The 15,480-nt window shown below is 31.5% G+C and overlaps 2 protein-coding genes across 3 annotated transcripts; both read left to right on the plus strand.

Moving 5' to 3' along the window:
• The first annotated feature begins 4 nt into the window (after positions 1–4).
• On the plus strand, positions 5–1,473 carry LOC134827564 (zinc finger protein 366-like). The gene is made up of 2 exons (XM_063840273.1): positions 5–214; positions 268–1,473. The coding sequence occupies exons 1-2, from the start codon at positions 124–126 to the stop codon at positions 1,059–1,061; spliced, it is 885 nt and encodes a 294-aa protein (XP_063696343.1). The 5' UTR covers positions 5–123; the 3' UTR covers positions 1,062–1,473.
• An 870-nt stretch (positions 1,474–2,343) lies between these two features.
• LOC134827279 (fructose-bisphosphate aldolase-like) lies at positions 2,344–15,480 on the plus strand. Of its 2 annotated transcripts, none has more exons than XM_063839860.1 (5): positions 2,344–2,463; positions 4,886–5,061; positions 5,126–5,369; positions 8,021–8,640; positions 14,985–15,480. In XM_063839860.1, the coding sequence occupies exons 2-5, from the start codon at positions 4,927–4,929 to the stop codon at positions 15,078–15,080; spliced, it is 1,095 nt and encodes a 364-aa protein (XP_063695930.1). In that variant the 5' UTR covers positions 2,344–2,463; positions 4,886–4,926; the 3' UTR covers positions 15,081–15,480. The 2 variants fall into 2 exon arrangements, with proteins under 2 accessions (XP_063695930.1, XP_063695931.1); XM_063839861.1 differs by lacking the exon at positions 14,985–15,480 and adding an exon at positions 10,823–11,071.

Genomic DNA, 15,480 nt, shown 5'->3' on the forward strand with positions numbered 1-15,480 from the left:
ATTTTCTACTTGATCGGCAATCGTCGTTATTTTTGTTTTGATAAGCCAGCACCTAATTTCTGGCTTTTTGCGTGTTTTTGCAATCAATTCGCTTGAAATTACCTCATATCTCGCGAATACAACATGTCAAAAGAGATTAACGAGTCAGAGATGATCGAAATTATCGATTTCGTTGATGATTTCAACGATGAAAATATTTCCAAGGAAACTGAACGTAAGCTTTTAGACTCTTCATATACAATTCCTATATTTTTCTTGCATTTTCAGAACTCCTTACGACATTTTTCACTAATGTCGATGATGATTCCTTCTTCGAGGGACTAGATGACACCGCAGAAACCGAATACACCTGCCCTTTGTGTCAGGAAATCTTCTTGGGTAAGCGAGCTATGCGAACTCATGTTAGTCGATACTTCAAGCACATTTGCGAGACTTGTGACAAAAGATATTTCCGAGCGAAATACTTGCAAACACATCTGAAGAACGCCCATTTGCCATCGAAAAACCTCGAATGTCCCCTTTGTGATAAAGTCTTCAAGGCAGTGAACAACTTGAAGCAACATTTGCTACTTCACAGCGAGGCGCGTTCATTTGTCTGCACTTTCGATGGATGCGACAAGGCGTTTAAGCAAAAGCCGGGCTTGCAACAACACATTCGCTTCATGCACAATCCGAATGCCAACTTTTGTCGGGTTTGCCGGAAAAGAGTAACGAATTTGGAGAAACACAATGAGAATGAGCATCCGAACGGAACGAGCTCGAAACGGAAGAAAAAGACTAAAAAGAGAGCGGAGACTAAAGTTTTGCAGGAATCAAATCAGGATGATGACACAGAGTATTATTATGAGCAGCCAACATCAAAAGATTCCAAGGAAAATCAAACAATCAAACGTAGATCTACCAATACTACCGCAAAAGTGGGTCCCGCAAAGAAACTTAAGATGTCAAGTGATGAAGCCTCGGACGACGACGACGAGCTCTCAGCAACTTGGAAGTTTGACAGTGATGACGAAAATTTCAAGGAACAAGCAAACGAATATGCCTATGTTGTCTTGGGGTGACTGGCTAGCAATAAGAGTTTACAAAGTAGAGATTTAAGTACGTAAATGTTTATTTTTTTGATGATATGTAGCTCTAATCTTTTGAATCAAACAAGTGAAAGAAACAGAAAAATATTATTAAAAATGAAAATTCAAATATTACTCACTTTTTGATTGACATTCTCAATACTAACTCCCACATCACTTGACTAGGAGCAATGGATATTACGATAATTTGCTACTAAATAAGCGCATTTTATACAAAACCGTCTGGATTTCAGGCGGACAAAATCTATTTTTTTTTTGTAAATATTTAAACCTTGAATATAATTGTTAGATCAATCGATCATACACATTTGATTTAATCCTTTCTAAACTTCTCCTTTTGAGAAACAAAGTGAACCTTTGATGTCATATTTGTTAGAGAAAAACGTTCATCTCGTGTTTTATAAGCTTAACAAATATTTATCTCGCATAAGCCGATTAAAAATCAAAAACATTTAGAATTTCAAGTTAGTATTTCAAAACCAATTATTGATTAAAAATTAATTTTTAGTAAAAATTCTAATAAATTATAAAAATTCTGGTTTGATTTTTAAATTATTATAGTAGGCCATAACTTATCACAGTAGAGTAAGTATGTCATGAATATCATCATTTTTAGAAATTTTTTTTTCCAAACTTTTTTTTCCAATTTTCATACTTTTGTTTTCAGTTTGCGTTTTAGAAACAATAGATTGAAGGAAATTGGACGTTCAACGCGAAGACGTCAAAGCGAACGAACACTATACAGGCATCTTTGATTGACTACTCAATAAAAAAATTTCTTTTAAGTCTAAGTAAAAATTTAATCGAATGTTTTTATTTTTTTGATGTTTTATACACAGCCGCTACCACATCTCCGTTCTTTTGGATCAAACATTGTCTACAAAATGAACAAAAAACATTTACAATTAGAAAAAAAATATACAAATTTTAGAAATGAAAACTTACTTTTCGCCATAATCCAGCATCACGACGGGCGGTTTCAGTTCTGGGTGTAACTTGTGTGCCTGATTGACAATCTCATTAATGACTCCCGCAGCACTTGCCGAGGCTTTTCCATGCGTGGCGATACAGAGACCGTGAGCATTGGACACCACGACTCCCGTCACCGATGGATTTGAGGCAATTTTCGCGACTTGTTCGTGTACTTGATTTTCCATTTTTTGTTATTATTGTTTTGATTTGCTACCCTACAAAATGCTTGTGCGCACTACACCCAGCACAGATCGACGTGAATTAGCGATGTGAAATCTTCGTTCAACGTTCAAAGGCATTTCAAGGTGACTCCGTCGATAGGAAATTCAATTGCAGTCCAAATTTCTTGGTGTGCACAGTTCTTTCCAAGTTTTTCCGAGAAACTTTTTAAAGTGTTCAAATAGTGAGTAAACTTTTCCTTATTTTCACCAAAGTCAACAAAAAACAAGACACACAGTGCGTTGTGACATAATAATCGTGCAATTCTGATAAGAATGAAAAATTTTCCAATTTTTTCCGTCGCAAGTACTAAAACGTAATTACAGCATCAGTGATTGTATAACCGCAAAGGGGGAAAATTTTCACGTGAAAAACGTGCGTTTACTGCCAAAAAATGCCCGTTGAAAGGGAAAATCTCGACAATCGGGGTCAATTTCTCCATAAAGCATCAAGTTACGTCAGATTCCAATTAGAATAGCACGTCATTTTTTATTTGGCAAATTATCACTCGTTCTCATAAGTACACACATGAAAATATACATTGTAATTGCAATTTGGTCCCAATTGAGTCGAGACAATAATTTTTCTTTTTTAAATTTCAAACGCTTGACCTCTAACAAGTCTTTGACTTTGCCTTGATAACATTTCATTCATGGGATAAAATGAAAAGAAAATTTTGTTCTCGACATGCGTGGCAGGCAGTAATGTTGATTCATACATTTCTATATCACCTATGCAAACATTTTACTCGTTGATTTTTTTTTATTAACTAACAATTTATCATTGAGATTTAATCAAGTATTAATGAGTTCCTATTGATGAGTTTGTGTGACGTAGAATTCACGTGAACTTAAAAAGACCTTAGAACGATTCTCAATGATTTTTTGTTTGATTTGTTATTGAGTTATCATGTAGAACGAGTCATAAGTAATGGGGATGGGTGTAAAAGGAGCCAATGACCTTGACCTGAAATAAGAAGCGCGCGTGGCAAAATTATTCAATCAAATTTTGGAGAAAATGAGAGTTACATTCATATTACATCAACTTTTTATTTTGTTATTTTTTTAGTAATTAAAAAAAATACGAAATTTAATTAATTATGAAATTTAATCAGTTTCTCAAAACAATTTTTAAAAGAGTTTTAATAGAATTTTTATCAAAAAATCTAATTAAAAAAATAATTAATTTTTCGACACTTTTTTAATAATTTACCTGCATCGACAAGGTGACCTCTTCTCCGTGTCTCCTTCAACTTGACTTTACTCACTCGGTAAAATCTATTTTTTTTTCGTCATTTTTTTGACGTTAAGTTTTATTTACGCGTGCGATATTGTCTTTGAAAGCAATAGAAGAGAGAGGGTATTATATAATTAACAAAAACATGTTGATTTTCTACTCGTTGCTATCTAAAAATAGAATATGGACAGGCCACAAATTTCTGACTTTCTGAGTACCTACACACGATTATTTTGAATAATAATAATTTAAAAGAAAATGGAAGAAAAAACTTTCTTTGAGAAAGTAAATTAAAATAATATGCAAAAGTTCTAGCAGGTAACAAAACGCAGCTGGTAACAAAAATTTTACTGACAAAAAAAACTCGTTTGTTTTTTTTTTTTTTTTGCTAAAAAGCAATTAAGATTTTTTGATGACACGTTTGACCATGGAAATTTTTGACCAGAACAGAATAACAACATTCACAAGGAAACAAAACCAGATCGGACGAGCCTCTTTTATGTTGATGAAATTTTTTATGAAATTTTTTTATGGTCTTCAATAAAATCGTCGAACGTACGAGAAACAGTCGAATAGTAAACAACTTAATGATTATTTAGAAGTTTGTATTTGAAAAAATTGATAAGCTTGACGTAAAAATTTTCCTAATCTTCGTAATAAAAGAGTAAAGTCTTGAACTTTGCCTCATTCCCATGGTGCGTTATCAAAAATAGTTCCTTACACGATCGACGAAATTTGTTTGAAAAATTATGAATTTCTAGGGAGTTTGCGCGAAATGACACCGAATCTGACGTCATACTTTCACTTTTCACTCGTCGTCTGATGAAAAGCGTGTGTAACTGAACAAAAAGGCACGAGTCGTCGAGAAAAACGAGTATGACCTTTATCTGTTCCTTTGCACTCAAATATTGTGTGACGACATCAATTGAAATATTTATGAATCAAATACTATTATCACACACACGAAATATTTTTAAACACTTAACGACGTGTCTCTACAGTGCGTGTAGGCATAATTTTTTGTAATAATAAGAAAGTTGTTCAGTCTCAGACGGTCGCTACCCTCGGAAGGTTGTATAATAATCTTTTTTTTTCAAATAATTTTTTAAATATTTTTTTTTTAATTTTGCACCTCTCTTGAATATTTTTGAACGATAAGAAACAAGACCTTGGTCAATGTCAGTCAAAGTTTTTTTTCTTGGATCATCTGATTCAAAGTTTTTAATTATCGTGCAGTTTATTATTAGATTGCAAATGCGAAATAAATGAAGCAGTCAGAGGTGCAAACGTGTCTTGTGTCAAATTCACTAGTGCCTTGTTAAGAAAATTCAGCGCAGTAACTAACGAAAAAATTGTTTTTTGTTTTTCAGTTTGTTGGATTTAAATCAACTTAATTAAAAAATAATTCAAGATGACTACCTATTTCAACTACCCACCAAAAGAAGTCCGCGATGAACTTGCAAAGATCGCCAAGGCCATCGTTGCTCCAGGCAAAGGTATTTTGGCTGCTGATGAGTCAACTGCCACTTGTGGCAAGCGTTTCGCTGTAAGTTTTTCTTATTAATTTTTGGTGAAAACTTTTAAAAAATTGTCAATTTTTTTATTTTTAGGACATTGGCGTAGAAAACAACGAAGAAAATCGTCGTCAATACCGTCAATTGTTGTTCACCGCTGACGATGCCATCAGCCAGAACATCTCCGGTGTCATCTTGTTCCACGAAACAGTCTACCAAAAGGCTGATGATGGCACTCCATTCGTCGAATTGTTGAAGAAGAAGGGAATCATTCCCGGCATCAAGGTCGACAAAGGTGTCGTCAACTTGTTCGGATCTGAGGACGAGTGCACAACCCAAGGTGAGTTCTTGGCTTGATGATGTGTGAATTTAGATTCTAATTAGGAAATGAAAGAAATGACAAATCCAAGAACGATTTATAATTGAATCTCTTAGTGCAAACAGCTTTTAAAAAACTAAGATCTTGAAAAATAAGGCTTTGTAACTTCTTCTTAATAAGATTAAAAATTGGGCAAACCCTCCGATGAAAAGTTACCTTAGGAGGACCTTATTATAAGTAACTTCTTCTTAATAAGCTTAAAAATTGGGCAAACCCTCCGATGAAAAGTTACCTTAGGAGGACCTTATTTCAAGCCCCTTGAGCCTTCAAAAAGGACATATCGTCCACATATAGCAAATTTGGTTTGAGACGAATAAAAGTGATAAATTACCGTTTATCGGTTTAATCGGGTCAAATCGGTTAAAATCGGGCCAATCGGGTAGCACAATATTGTGCAATCGGTAAAAAACGGTTAGAAACGGTTAAAAATCGGTTAAAATCGGTAAAAAATCTTCAAAATAATTAAAAAGGAGGATATTTAAAGAATTTTTGACTTTTGTAACAACCCCAATAATAGTGTATTGCATAAAAATTACATTTTCTCACTTTTTCAATTAAATATCAAGTCGAATCCTTTTGTAATACGAGTAGACAATCACAACCATTCCATGTAAATTGTTGTTGATTGTCATTTAAAAAAAGATAATAATTGAAAATTCCTCTTCTTGTTCAATAACTACTTACATAGTGAAAGGAAGAATTTAAACTTTTGAAGGATTTTCTTTGTTTTCCATTTAAAATATTTTTCTGATTTTCATACGCGCGACATTGGCAATGATAAAACTCGGAAATTAATTAAAATGTTTTCTCGTCGTGATTTATTTTCAAAAATAATTAAATTAAAGAACAGAGATTCGGAAAATCGATTTATGCCTAATTGATTTCATTGTTCTGATAAGTAGGAGAAAAAGTTTTAATTTGATTAAAAGTAGAGAGAGTAAAACATGTAATAAGTCTTCAATGAAATTCGATCTTGTTTTCTAGTTTTCATTTAAAAAATTGAATTTTAAATATCCTTCAATGAAAAAAAAAATAAATTTAAATCCTTGCGGGATATAATCATGTGACGACGACCTGTTGCTCCTTTTTTCTTGATCATTGAGACAAAAGAAAATGTTAAAACTAAAATTACTTAACCTACTGTGTTAATTGCTTGCTTTTGTTTTATTTTTATTCACGAAAAAACTATCGCCTGTAGAAGAAAAGGCTTAATAATTATTTTATAGTTTAAATGGCGACATAAATTAAATTAAACTTTTACATCGTGCTAAGGCGAGAAAAAAAGTTTTGTCATAATTGGTGACATTTGTTAATGCAGTTATTTAAAAAGTAATTAAGAAAAGCTTCCTCATTCAAGGAGGATTAAAAGTTTATTTTTTTTTCAAGCTTCAAAATTAATTTTTTAAAACAATATTTTTTGAATACTATTTTAACTTAAAATATTTGATAAAACTTCAAAATTAGTCAAATTTATTAATTTTAATATTTCTTCAAAAATTAAATATTTTTTTTTTGAAAAAAATCTTTCAAAAAATAAGGTAGAAAAATTTATAAAATACATACTTTGTAAAATGATGAGATGAATTCCTCTCGAAGTGCCACTTTAAAATCTCATATTTAATTGCCTTACATAATTTTTCATTTAAATCCCAGTCTGCCAATGATGCAACATGGATGTCATGCAAAGAAAACATATTTTTTCCGTTATCCATGCCAAACAATAACTGACATATTGATTGCACAAGAGAGGTTACATGCCTATTTATTTATTTTATACTGCATTTTTCTTTACTTCTTGGTATTTTAGAAAACTAACAAATACATAAATATACAATTATTCTTTATTTCGTCTTGCAGAGGAAAATGCATTCCTCCTCTGTATTATATCATCATTTTAAGGTTTTTTCTACAAAAAAAAAAAAAAAAAAACTATGGAACGATAATAAACTTTACTATCTTGCTCCTTTCTTTTTCATTTTTATTGAACTTTCCAATTCTCAGGGCATTTGTCGGTTGCTCTGCCACTTCGACACAACCTTTAAAAGAGCTGTAACACATATATTTGATTAAATGTGTTGGAATTGGCGTTCATCTTTTATTTATTTTTCGTTAAACATTTTCCTGCGAATTAAATCTGAAGCACTAGAGAATTCTTTTTAAATTAAGATTCTTTTTATTTGTATTAACTGTGGCGTAGCTCTGCTCAATTTTCAACAATAAATGTTGAATGTAAATTTTTGCCTTTTCACGTTGCGTTGGCATAACAAAAGATTCTTAACAAGTTTGTAATTAAAACATAGAATTTTTCTTTTTTTTTTTACATTTTATAAAAATTAAACAAAAGAAACATTCTTTTGAAAAAATTTTTTCTTGTAATTATTTTTTCTTTGCAAAAAAAAAAATATATCTGACTTGACCTACTTCTCATTGGTTTATTTACTTTTTCATATATCTGGGTCACATAGGTGATCATAAGCACTTAATTAGAACTTACGGAGATATTGCCGTTAGAAAAATAAATAAACGTATCTTTCATTTTCCATCACGCTTCAATAACATACAGAACAAAATGAGGTGCTAATTACAATTTTCTCTCTCTTCTTTTCTTGCAGGTTTGGATGACTTGGCTGCTCGTTGCGCCCAATACAAGAAGGATGGCTGCGACTTCGCCAAGTGGCGTTGCGTCTTGAAGATTGGCAAGAACACCCCAAGCTACCAAGCCATCTTGGAGAATGCCAACGTTTTGGCCCGCTACGCCAGCATTTGCCAATCGCAACGCATTGTCCCAATTGTCGAGCCCGAAATCCTTCCTGATGGCGACCACGACTTGGACCGTTGCCAAAAGGTCACCGAGACAGTCCTCGCTGCCTGCTACAAGGCCTTGAGCGACCACCACGTCTTCTTGGAAGGTACCTTGTTGAAGCCAAACATGTGCACACCCGGACAAAGCAACCCCAACAAGGCAACAAATGCCGAAATTGCATTGGCCACCGTACAAGCTTTGCGCCGTACCGTGCCACCAGCCGTTCCCGGAGTCACTTTCTTGTCTGGCGGTCAATCTGAGGAGGAAGCCTCTGTCAACTTGAACGCCATCAACCAAGTTCCATTGGTCCGACCATGGGCACTTACATTCTCCTACGGACGTGCTTTGCAAGCTTCCGTTCTCCGTGCATGGGGCGGAAAGAAGGAGAACATCAAGGCTGCCCAAGAGGAACTCATCAAGCGTGCTAAGGTAAGTTAACAATTTCTAACCAGTCTCTCTCTGATAAAAAAAATTGATCTTGGGTTGGTTTGGGGGACATTGGAAAATCATCCGCTTTGTGGGATACAAAAAATTGCATGAAATTGTTTCATCATTAGGTGATATTGGGTTACACCTTTTCAACAAGTAACTTTTTTTTTGCGAAAAAAATATCATCCGAGAAAATAATGATAACAAATGGATAAACATTGTAGTTGATGACGCTGGCAATCATGTCAGAAAAGGAAATTGAACGTGTAAAGAGGAGAGATAAAGTTGTGTCAAGTGCGGTAAATAGATGACATAACCGTCTTTCATTCCATAATGACATTTGCATTTATATTAAACGGCATTTCATTATTTTTTCTTCTGTTTATGAAGTTCTTAAGATGTCCTTGGAGCTCTCATCTGCGGACAATTACTCTTCAAAAGCGGAAATCAATTTCCTGCCATTTTTTCATAAAAAAAAGTCCTTAAATTGATGGCAAATTGAATATTCAAGGTCCTCGTAATGCCACTAACAATCGATATCTGCATTACAAAATATTTCGCGGACATCGTTATACACATTAATTAAATTGAGTGCATGTTAATTCAATCATTAGCTGACCGAAAAAATAACCTTATATTTACTCGATACAATTACAATCAAATTAAAATTAATCCGATTTGCCGTCCAATCAGCGGTCTGCGATAAATAATTTGGTGACTATATTTATCATGGCAAAATAAAATAAATTTTTATTTTACTCCCCGTCACGTTTTATGTCAACTACAAACCAATAAACAACAAACAGTAATTAATGCATCGAACACTCCCGTATATTTCAAGCAATTCTTGATGAACTTTCGCTACTTTATTAAATATTTTTTTTTTTGCGAAATTCCCGAGAGATAGAAGTGACAGTGAACTTCACGTTTGAGTGATATGACGGGCGAAGAGTGATGGACGGTGACAATTTTCAATCATACATGCAAGGAAGTCATGTTATTTAAATCATCGAGATATAAATAAAACAGTTTTACTAACCCATTTTTGCATGTCTGCAAGAACTTTACTAATCTAAAAGGAATATTAAATTTTAATCTAATATGCATTCAATTTTCCATGTATTTGAATTTAAAAAAAAAGTTGTATTTCATGCAGCTAGAGACCCATAAAATAGAGTGGATTATTATTATTATTATTTGCCATAACATACATAATACGGATATATCACACGCTTACACTAGGAAGAAAATTAACAAATATTCTGTGAATCTATTAGATATGCAAAGTTTTTAAATAACAAGCTTGAATGTTTTTTTTTGAATTCAGTGCAGAAATTTTTCTCCAAATTTAACAAGGCTGCATAAAGTTAATTTCAAAACCTTAATTTTTAAAAAATTAAAAAAAAATGTAAAAAATTAGAGAATCACAAACATTGTTTGCAATTGAAAATTAAAAAAAGGATAAACTCTAATTTTTTAATTTTAAAAAAATTTTTCATGAAAAGTTTTCCTATTTTTTTTTGCTTCAATGAATTTCCGACTTTTCAAATGATGCAAAAAATTGAAAAAACTAAAATGCCTTTTTAATGAATTAAGTTTCTAACAATTTCATAAACTCTTTCTGGTACATCCGATAACTTTTTGTTTCGTTATGTGCATGAAATGGAGTAGTACAAAGTACATTTTCAGTACACATCACTAATATCGTAAATTTTCATTTTAAAAATAAACATGTGAACGCGTTGCACTTACACTTTATTGTGAAGCTATAGGTATCCAAGACAGTACCATTAAATTTTATGATTATTAAATTAAAAAGTATAAAATGTGTATCAAAAGACTTTTGTAATAAATATGTATCATTTTCATAAACCTAATAACATACTATACAGACTGGACTCACAAAGATTGCGCATGTGGTTTCATTCATTTTCCTCATTGTGTTTTAAATTTATTATTAATTTAATTATTGAGATAAAAATTCAATAAACTCACCATCATAATTAACATTTATTTTCTTTGTTTCGATTTTACACATCATTTCATCCTCAGTTTACATTTAAAATAATCATTTATTTATTTAATTAGCATTAATCATTCTAACAAAAATTTGGCTTTATTTTTTTTTATTTAATTATTTTTTTTTGTTTGTAAATAACCAAAATCATCTAAATTATTTTAGGCAAACGCTTTGGCTTGCCAAGGCAAATACGTAGCAGGCTCAATCCCATCCTTCGCTGGAAACGTTAATTTACATGTGAAAGCACACGCTTACTAGACACGAAGACACACGAAACACACACACACACACAATGACTGGAAACGCATTTACTATCGAAATTTCCTAAAAAAAAATTAAAAACAAAATTGGCAGATCATTGGATTTTATTATTTTTTAACATAAGACAAAGAAGGAGACATAAATATATTTTTTTATAACAAAAAAAAAAAAAAAACATTTTCAGGACCTTTTTTTTGTTTTTTTTTTATTCATTTTTCGTATTTATTTTTTTCTCTTTGAAGCTCTAGGCATGAAATTAATATTATTGTTCTAAAAATATCCTAACCTGTTGTATTTTTTCACATCTAAACCTTTTGTTGCACACAACTTCTTGAATTTCTTCATTTGTGTTATTTTACGTTTGTAACTCTTTCAAGCAACACTTTTCATTAATAATAATGATTAGATATTTTGCATGGAAAATCATTCTTCTGACAGACATTTTAATGATATGTTATCCGATTATTTCCACGATTATGATTTTGAAAGTGCAGCGATGTGTGAAGAGAGAAGACATGCGTGTGGGAAGCTAAATCAATTGATAGCTGTTGGCTGTTGGTGAAATGTCACATTAGTTGTTTACCTGTTGTTCGGGTTGCATTTCCATAAAAATAAAATAAATAAATTTATTTGTGTTTTGACTTCCGTTCTTCGCTGGGTGTGCTCTCGTGCGTGTTTGAATGGTTCCATTGCAGTATTTATAGAGATGCAAAACTTACAAATTGACATGCACGTGTTTCGCGATTGCGAGTGTGACCCGCTAAGTATCTAATGTTACGGCTTGACAGATTAAGAGGCACGAGTTCGATGAATTCTTTATTGAATTGAGAACTTTGATTGTCACTTTTTGTAAAATTTACTGAGATGATAAATTTCAAACTGTCTTTTTTGGAGATTGGCAGAAAAAATCGACATGTCGCGAAATCACTAAAAGTGTCATTTAAAAAAAAAAATAGAAATTCTCCGGAAAAATAAATATAAAAAGTAGTTTTCTATGAATTTTTAATATTTTGTTACGTTTTTCAAAACTGGGTGCGGTATTGTGATAAACAATTAAAATAATTGTCGTTTATTTTTATTACGGGCGCCGCAGATCAGTTATGTCATGTAATTGTTCAAGAAATTAATTTTTTCCGTTTTCAAGAAAAAGAAATTGCCGGCAATAAATTGTTATGGTACATCAGTTTATAATTAATCCACTCGATAAATTTGATGTCAATTTAATTAACGCGATAAATCACCAAAAATAATCCGACTTGATTAACATTATTCATACGAGTGATACAACAATGAATGTACATTTAAATAAAAAAAAAACTGATAAAAAATTTACGTGATAAAAATGTGAATCAATAGAATTGTGTAAAAGTTTCATGGAACCGTAGGTGGATATGGTGATTATTTATTCATTGGAAAATTTAACATTTCGATTCTAAAAATAGACCTGCGTGTGGTTTTAATAACAATTTTGACAAAAGGTGTTGTTGTTGTTGTTGATTTGGCTCGTAAACAAATAACCAGTCGTCTCCAGTGATTTGCACGGATTGATGCGAAGAAAGAAGATGACATTCAAGGAGAACTGGTTGCGAGTCCATAAATTAAGAAGATTCACCCTAACCGGATTTTTTTTTTTACTTAAGGCCGCTTCAAATTTCTTTAGAGTTTTTTTGTCACATTTTAATTTAATTAAAGTATTAAAAAAATAATAATTTAAGAATTTTTCAAGAAATTTAAAAAAAAATAATTTATAATTTATTTTTTTCCAATAAAAGACTCACAAAAATATTCTAAGTTATTTTTTTTTTGTAATAATTTTTATTAAAATTCATTAAAACTTTTTATTTACTTTTAAAATGTTTTACTTTAAATATTTTGTTTAAAAAAAAAAACAAAAAAAAAATATAAACGGTCAAAAATTGCATTGAAAATTTCTTTAAAAATAATTTTTAGATATATTTTAATTTTTTTTACTGTTTTTCATTTAATCTTTTCAAAATGTTGTTTTTTTTATAAGATTTTAAATTATATAAACGGTCAAAAGTTGTATTGGAAATTTTTACATTTAAATTTTTTCATCCTTCCCATTTCGAAACATAATTTTGGAACAAAAATTTCCAAATTTGAAGTGGCCTAAGTTTCTTTGTATCAAATTTTGGAAAAGTAAATCACACATGTCCATCGACAATCAGGTCCATCTCGCAAGTCATCGTTGTTCATTTGAATAAAACAAATATTAACAACAAATTTTTAAAATAAAAAAAAATCAAGCTCCACGATGTCTGTCAATTCAGTTTCTCTCCAATGTGTGGTGGTGCGTTAAATACTGTACACCGTAAAATGTTAATGTTTTGCTAATTTGAATTTATTTATTTTAAAAATTCATTTATTCACACTTCAAAATGATTGTCGGCTCATTTCATTTTATTATATTTATGAAATATATAATAATAATATTATTTCAAAAAAAAATCTGTCACCAGCTGTTGATTTGCGGAGATCGTTCCGTTACTCCACAAAGCGTAAAAGAACTACAAACGACTCTTATTTTAACATGCTTATCTCATTTAAATGCAATTATTTTCAGCAAATTGTGGGTTAATTTGCAGAAATCGATCGTAAATCATGTCATCTCGCCCTCCATTCGTTCGAAAGACAAAAAAAATGTTTGTAATGGCAACTGAAGTTGTTCAAATGAATCGCGAATGGGATTTGTGGTGTACACGCCTGTGGGATGATTGGAATTTCAAATGAATTGGCGCGAAATCTGTAAGTGAGAAAACATGCAAAATGCGAACAAAGAGAAGATTTGATGGGATATTCATTGTCAGGAAGGATGTTGAACTCGACTTAATCAGACGAACCAAAAATTTTAACAAATTATTTAAAATTCAGTGAGGGTTTATGACTTCTGATGATTGATAGTTTTCAGTGTAGGTCTGTGTTAAAAAATGCCACCGAATTAAATTCCATTCACGTCGAATCTTCAAACGATTCATTCATAACAAATTCAAGGGTCAGTTTGCTCTCACACAATTTTAATGACCGCCCACTTACGTCAAACTGCCAGCCTTTGCAAAATGTTTGAAATTCAAACAGCTACTCATTCATCTTTTATTTATTTTTAATTTATAAAAAAAATAAAGTGCTATTTTTTCTCTATTATTACATTTAATTTAATCAGATCTTGTCTTATGTAAGTTGTTGTTGTTGCAGGAAAAAAACAGAACACGCAATTAACTGTCACACACTTCTTTTTTTTAAAACTTATCTCGAATATGTATCGAATTACTTACACAATGTCGGTCAATTAGTTGCGAATTAGAAGATTTAATTGAATTTGAGTGCCAGTGGAGCGAGTCAAGTGGAAATCATACATATGTAACTTTGTGGTTTCCTCTTATGGTTTGTCGTGGTTGGGGCGGCGGTTGCTTGCTCGCTTCTGGACATTTAATGCAATGTGCCGAGCTTTGTGCGTTTCCTTTCATCGCTTGGAGCTCTTGTTTGAAAGGTTTCCCTCCTATAGAAAATTTATTTTGTGCGCATTGCATTGATAATGATGGTAATGAATCTATTGTTACACAAAATACACGAGAATAGAGGAAAAAATTGATTAAAAAAACGTTTGCAAAAATGTGTCGCATTACTTGCTTAGAAAGAACATGACAACTTTTTAATTATATTCATCATCATGATGATGATGTGACAATATAATGGATTTACACCAACTAAGGATATGAGAGAGATTGTCTGAAGGTCAATTGATTGCCATATGAGGAAAAAAAAGTTAAATGGAAGTATTTACTGCCTCTTGCTCGAAGTGAATAGTAATACGGATTAAAGTCCGGACGTTTCCTCTGTTAGAAGTGAAAGGACTACTCTCAAGTAATAAAGTATATAATTACACTTTTTTGCTCTTTAGTTGTCGTTGGCGCAATGGAAAAATTTTCACAATGTCCTCCTTTCCCTACCTTTGTTGACAAATAGTTTTTTTTTGTGTAAACAACGTCATAATTACAAATTTTCTTTCTTTTTTTTCAACAAAAAAAAAAAAAAAAAAATACAGGCCAACGGTGAAGCTTCTCTCGGCAAATACGCAGCTGGCAGTGTTGTTGGAGCTGGTGCCGGAGCAAGTCTCTTCGTCGCTAACCATGCTTATTAAAATGCTTTCTTATATTATTATTACTACTATAACATAAAGAAAACAAATAATGATTATCTTGCTGTTGATAAATTAGTTGTGTAGGAAGATTATAAAGAAAAAAATGTAAAACATCATCATTGCACTCTCAAATATAAAAACTATACTATTAATTATTAAAAATAAAGTTATTTTAAAAGAACAAAAAAAGCATAAGCAAACATAATGTTATACATTTTATTTAAGAGTTACACAGAATTATGACTCATGGAACGTATTAAATAAAGCTGATTAGTTATGAAGAAAATTTTCTTGCTCGTTCTTCATTGCTGAGACGATAAAAAAAGAGAAGAAGACGATATAGTTGACGATTAAAAGGTAAATAAATAAAAAAAAAATTAATGAAAATGGTGTTATGTAA

Source organism: Culicoides brevitarsis, chromosome 1 (genome assembly GCF_036172545.1).
Source record: "Culicoides brevitarsis isolate CSIRO-B50_1 chromosome 1, AGI_CSIRO_Cbre_v1, whole genome shotgun sequence".
In the NCBI taxonomy this organism is placed as follows: domain Eukaryota; kingdom Metazoa; phylum Arthropoda; class Insecta; order Diptera; family Ceratopogonidae; genus Culicoides; species Culicoides brevitarsis.

What these genes read in the sequence shown, in the direction of transcription:
- LOC134827564 (XM_063840273.1), top strand. Translation starts at nt 124, where the DNA reads ATGTCAAAAGAGATTAACGAGTCAGAGATGATCGAAATTATCGATTTC. An exon ending in TATTTCCAAGGAAACTGAAC is followed by an intron (nt 215 to 267) that starts GTAAGCTTTTAG and finishes TTGCATTTTCAG; the next exon opens with AACTCCTTACGACATTTTTC.
- LOC134827279 (XM_063839860.1), top strand. Translation starts at nt 4,927, where the DNA reads ATGACTACCTATTTCAACTACCCACCAAAAGAAGTCCGCGATGAACTT. An exon ending in GGACGAGTGCACAACCCAAG is followed by an intron (nt 5,370 to 8,020) that starts GTGAGTTCTTGG and finishes CTTTTCTTGCAG; the next exon opens with GTTTGGATGACTTGGCTGCT. An exon ending in AACTCATCAAGCGTGCTAAG is followed by an intron (nt 8,641 to 14,984) that starts GTAAGTTAACAA and finishes AAAAAAATACAG; the next exon opens with GCCAACGGTGAAGCTTCTCT.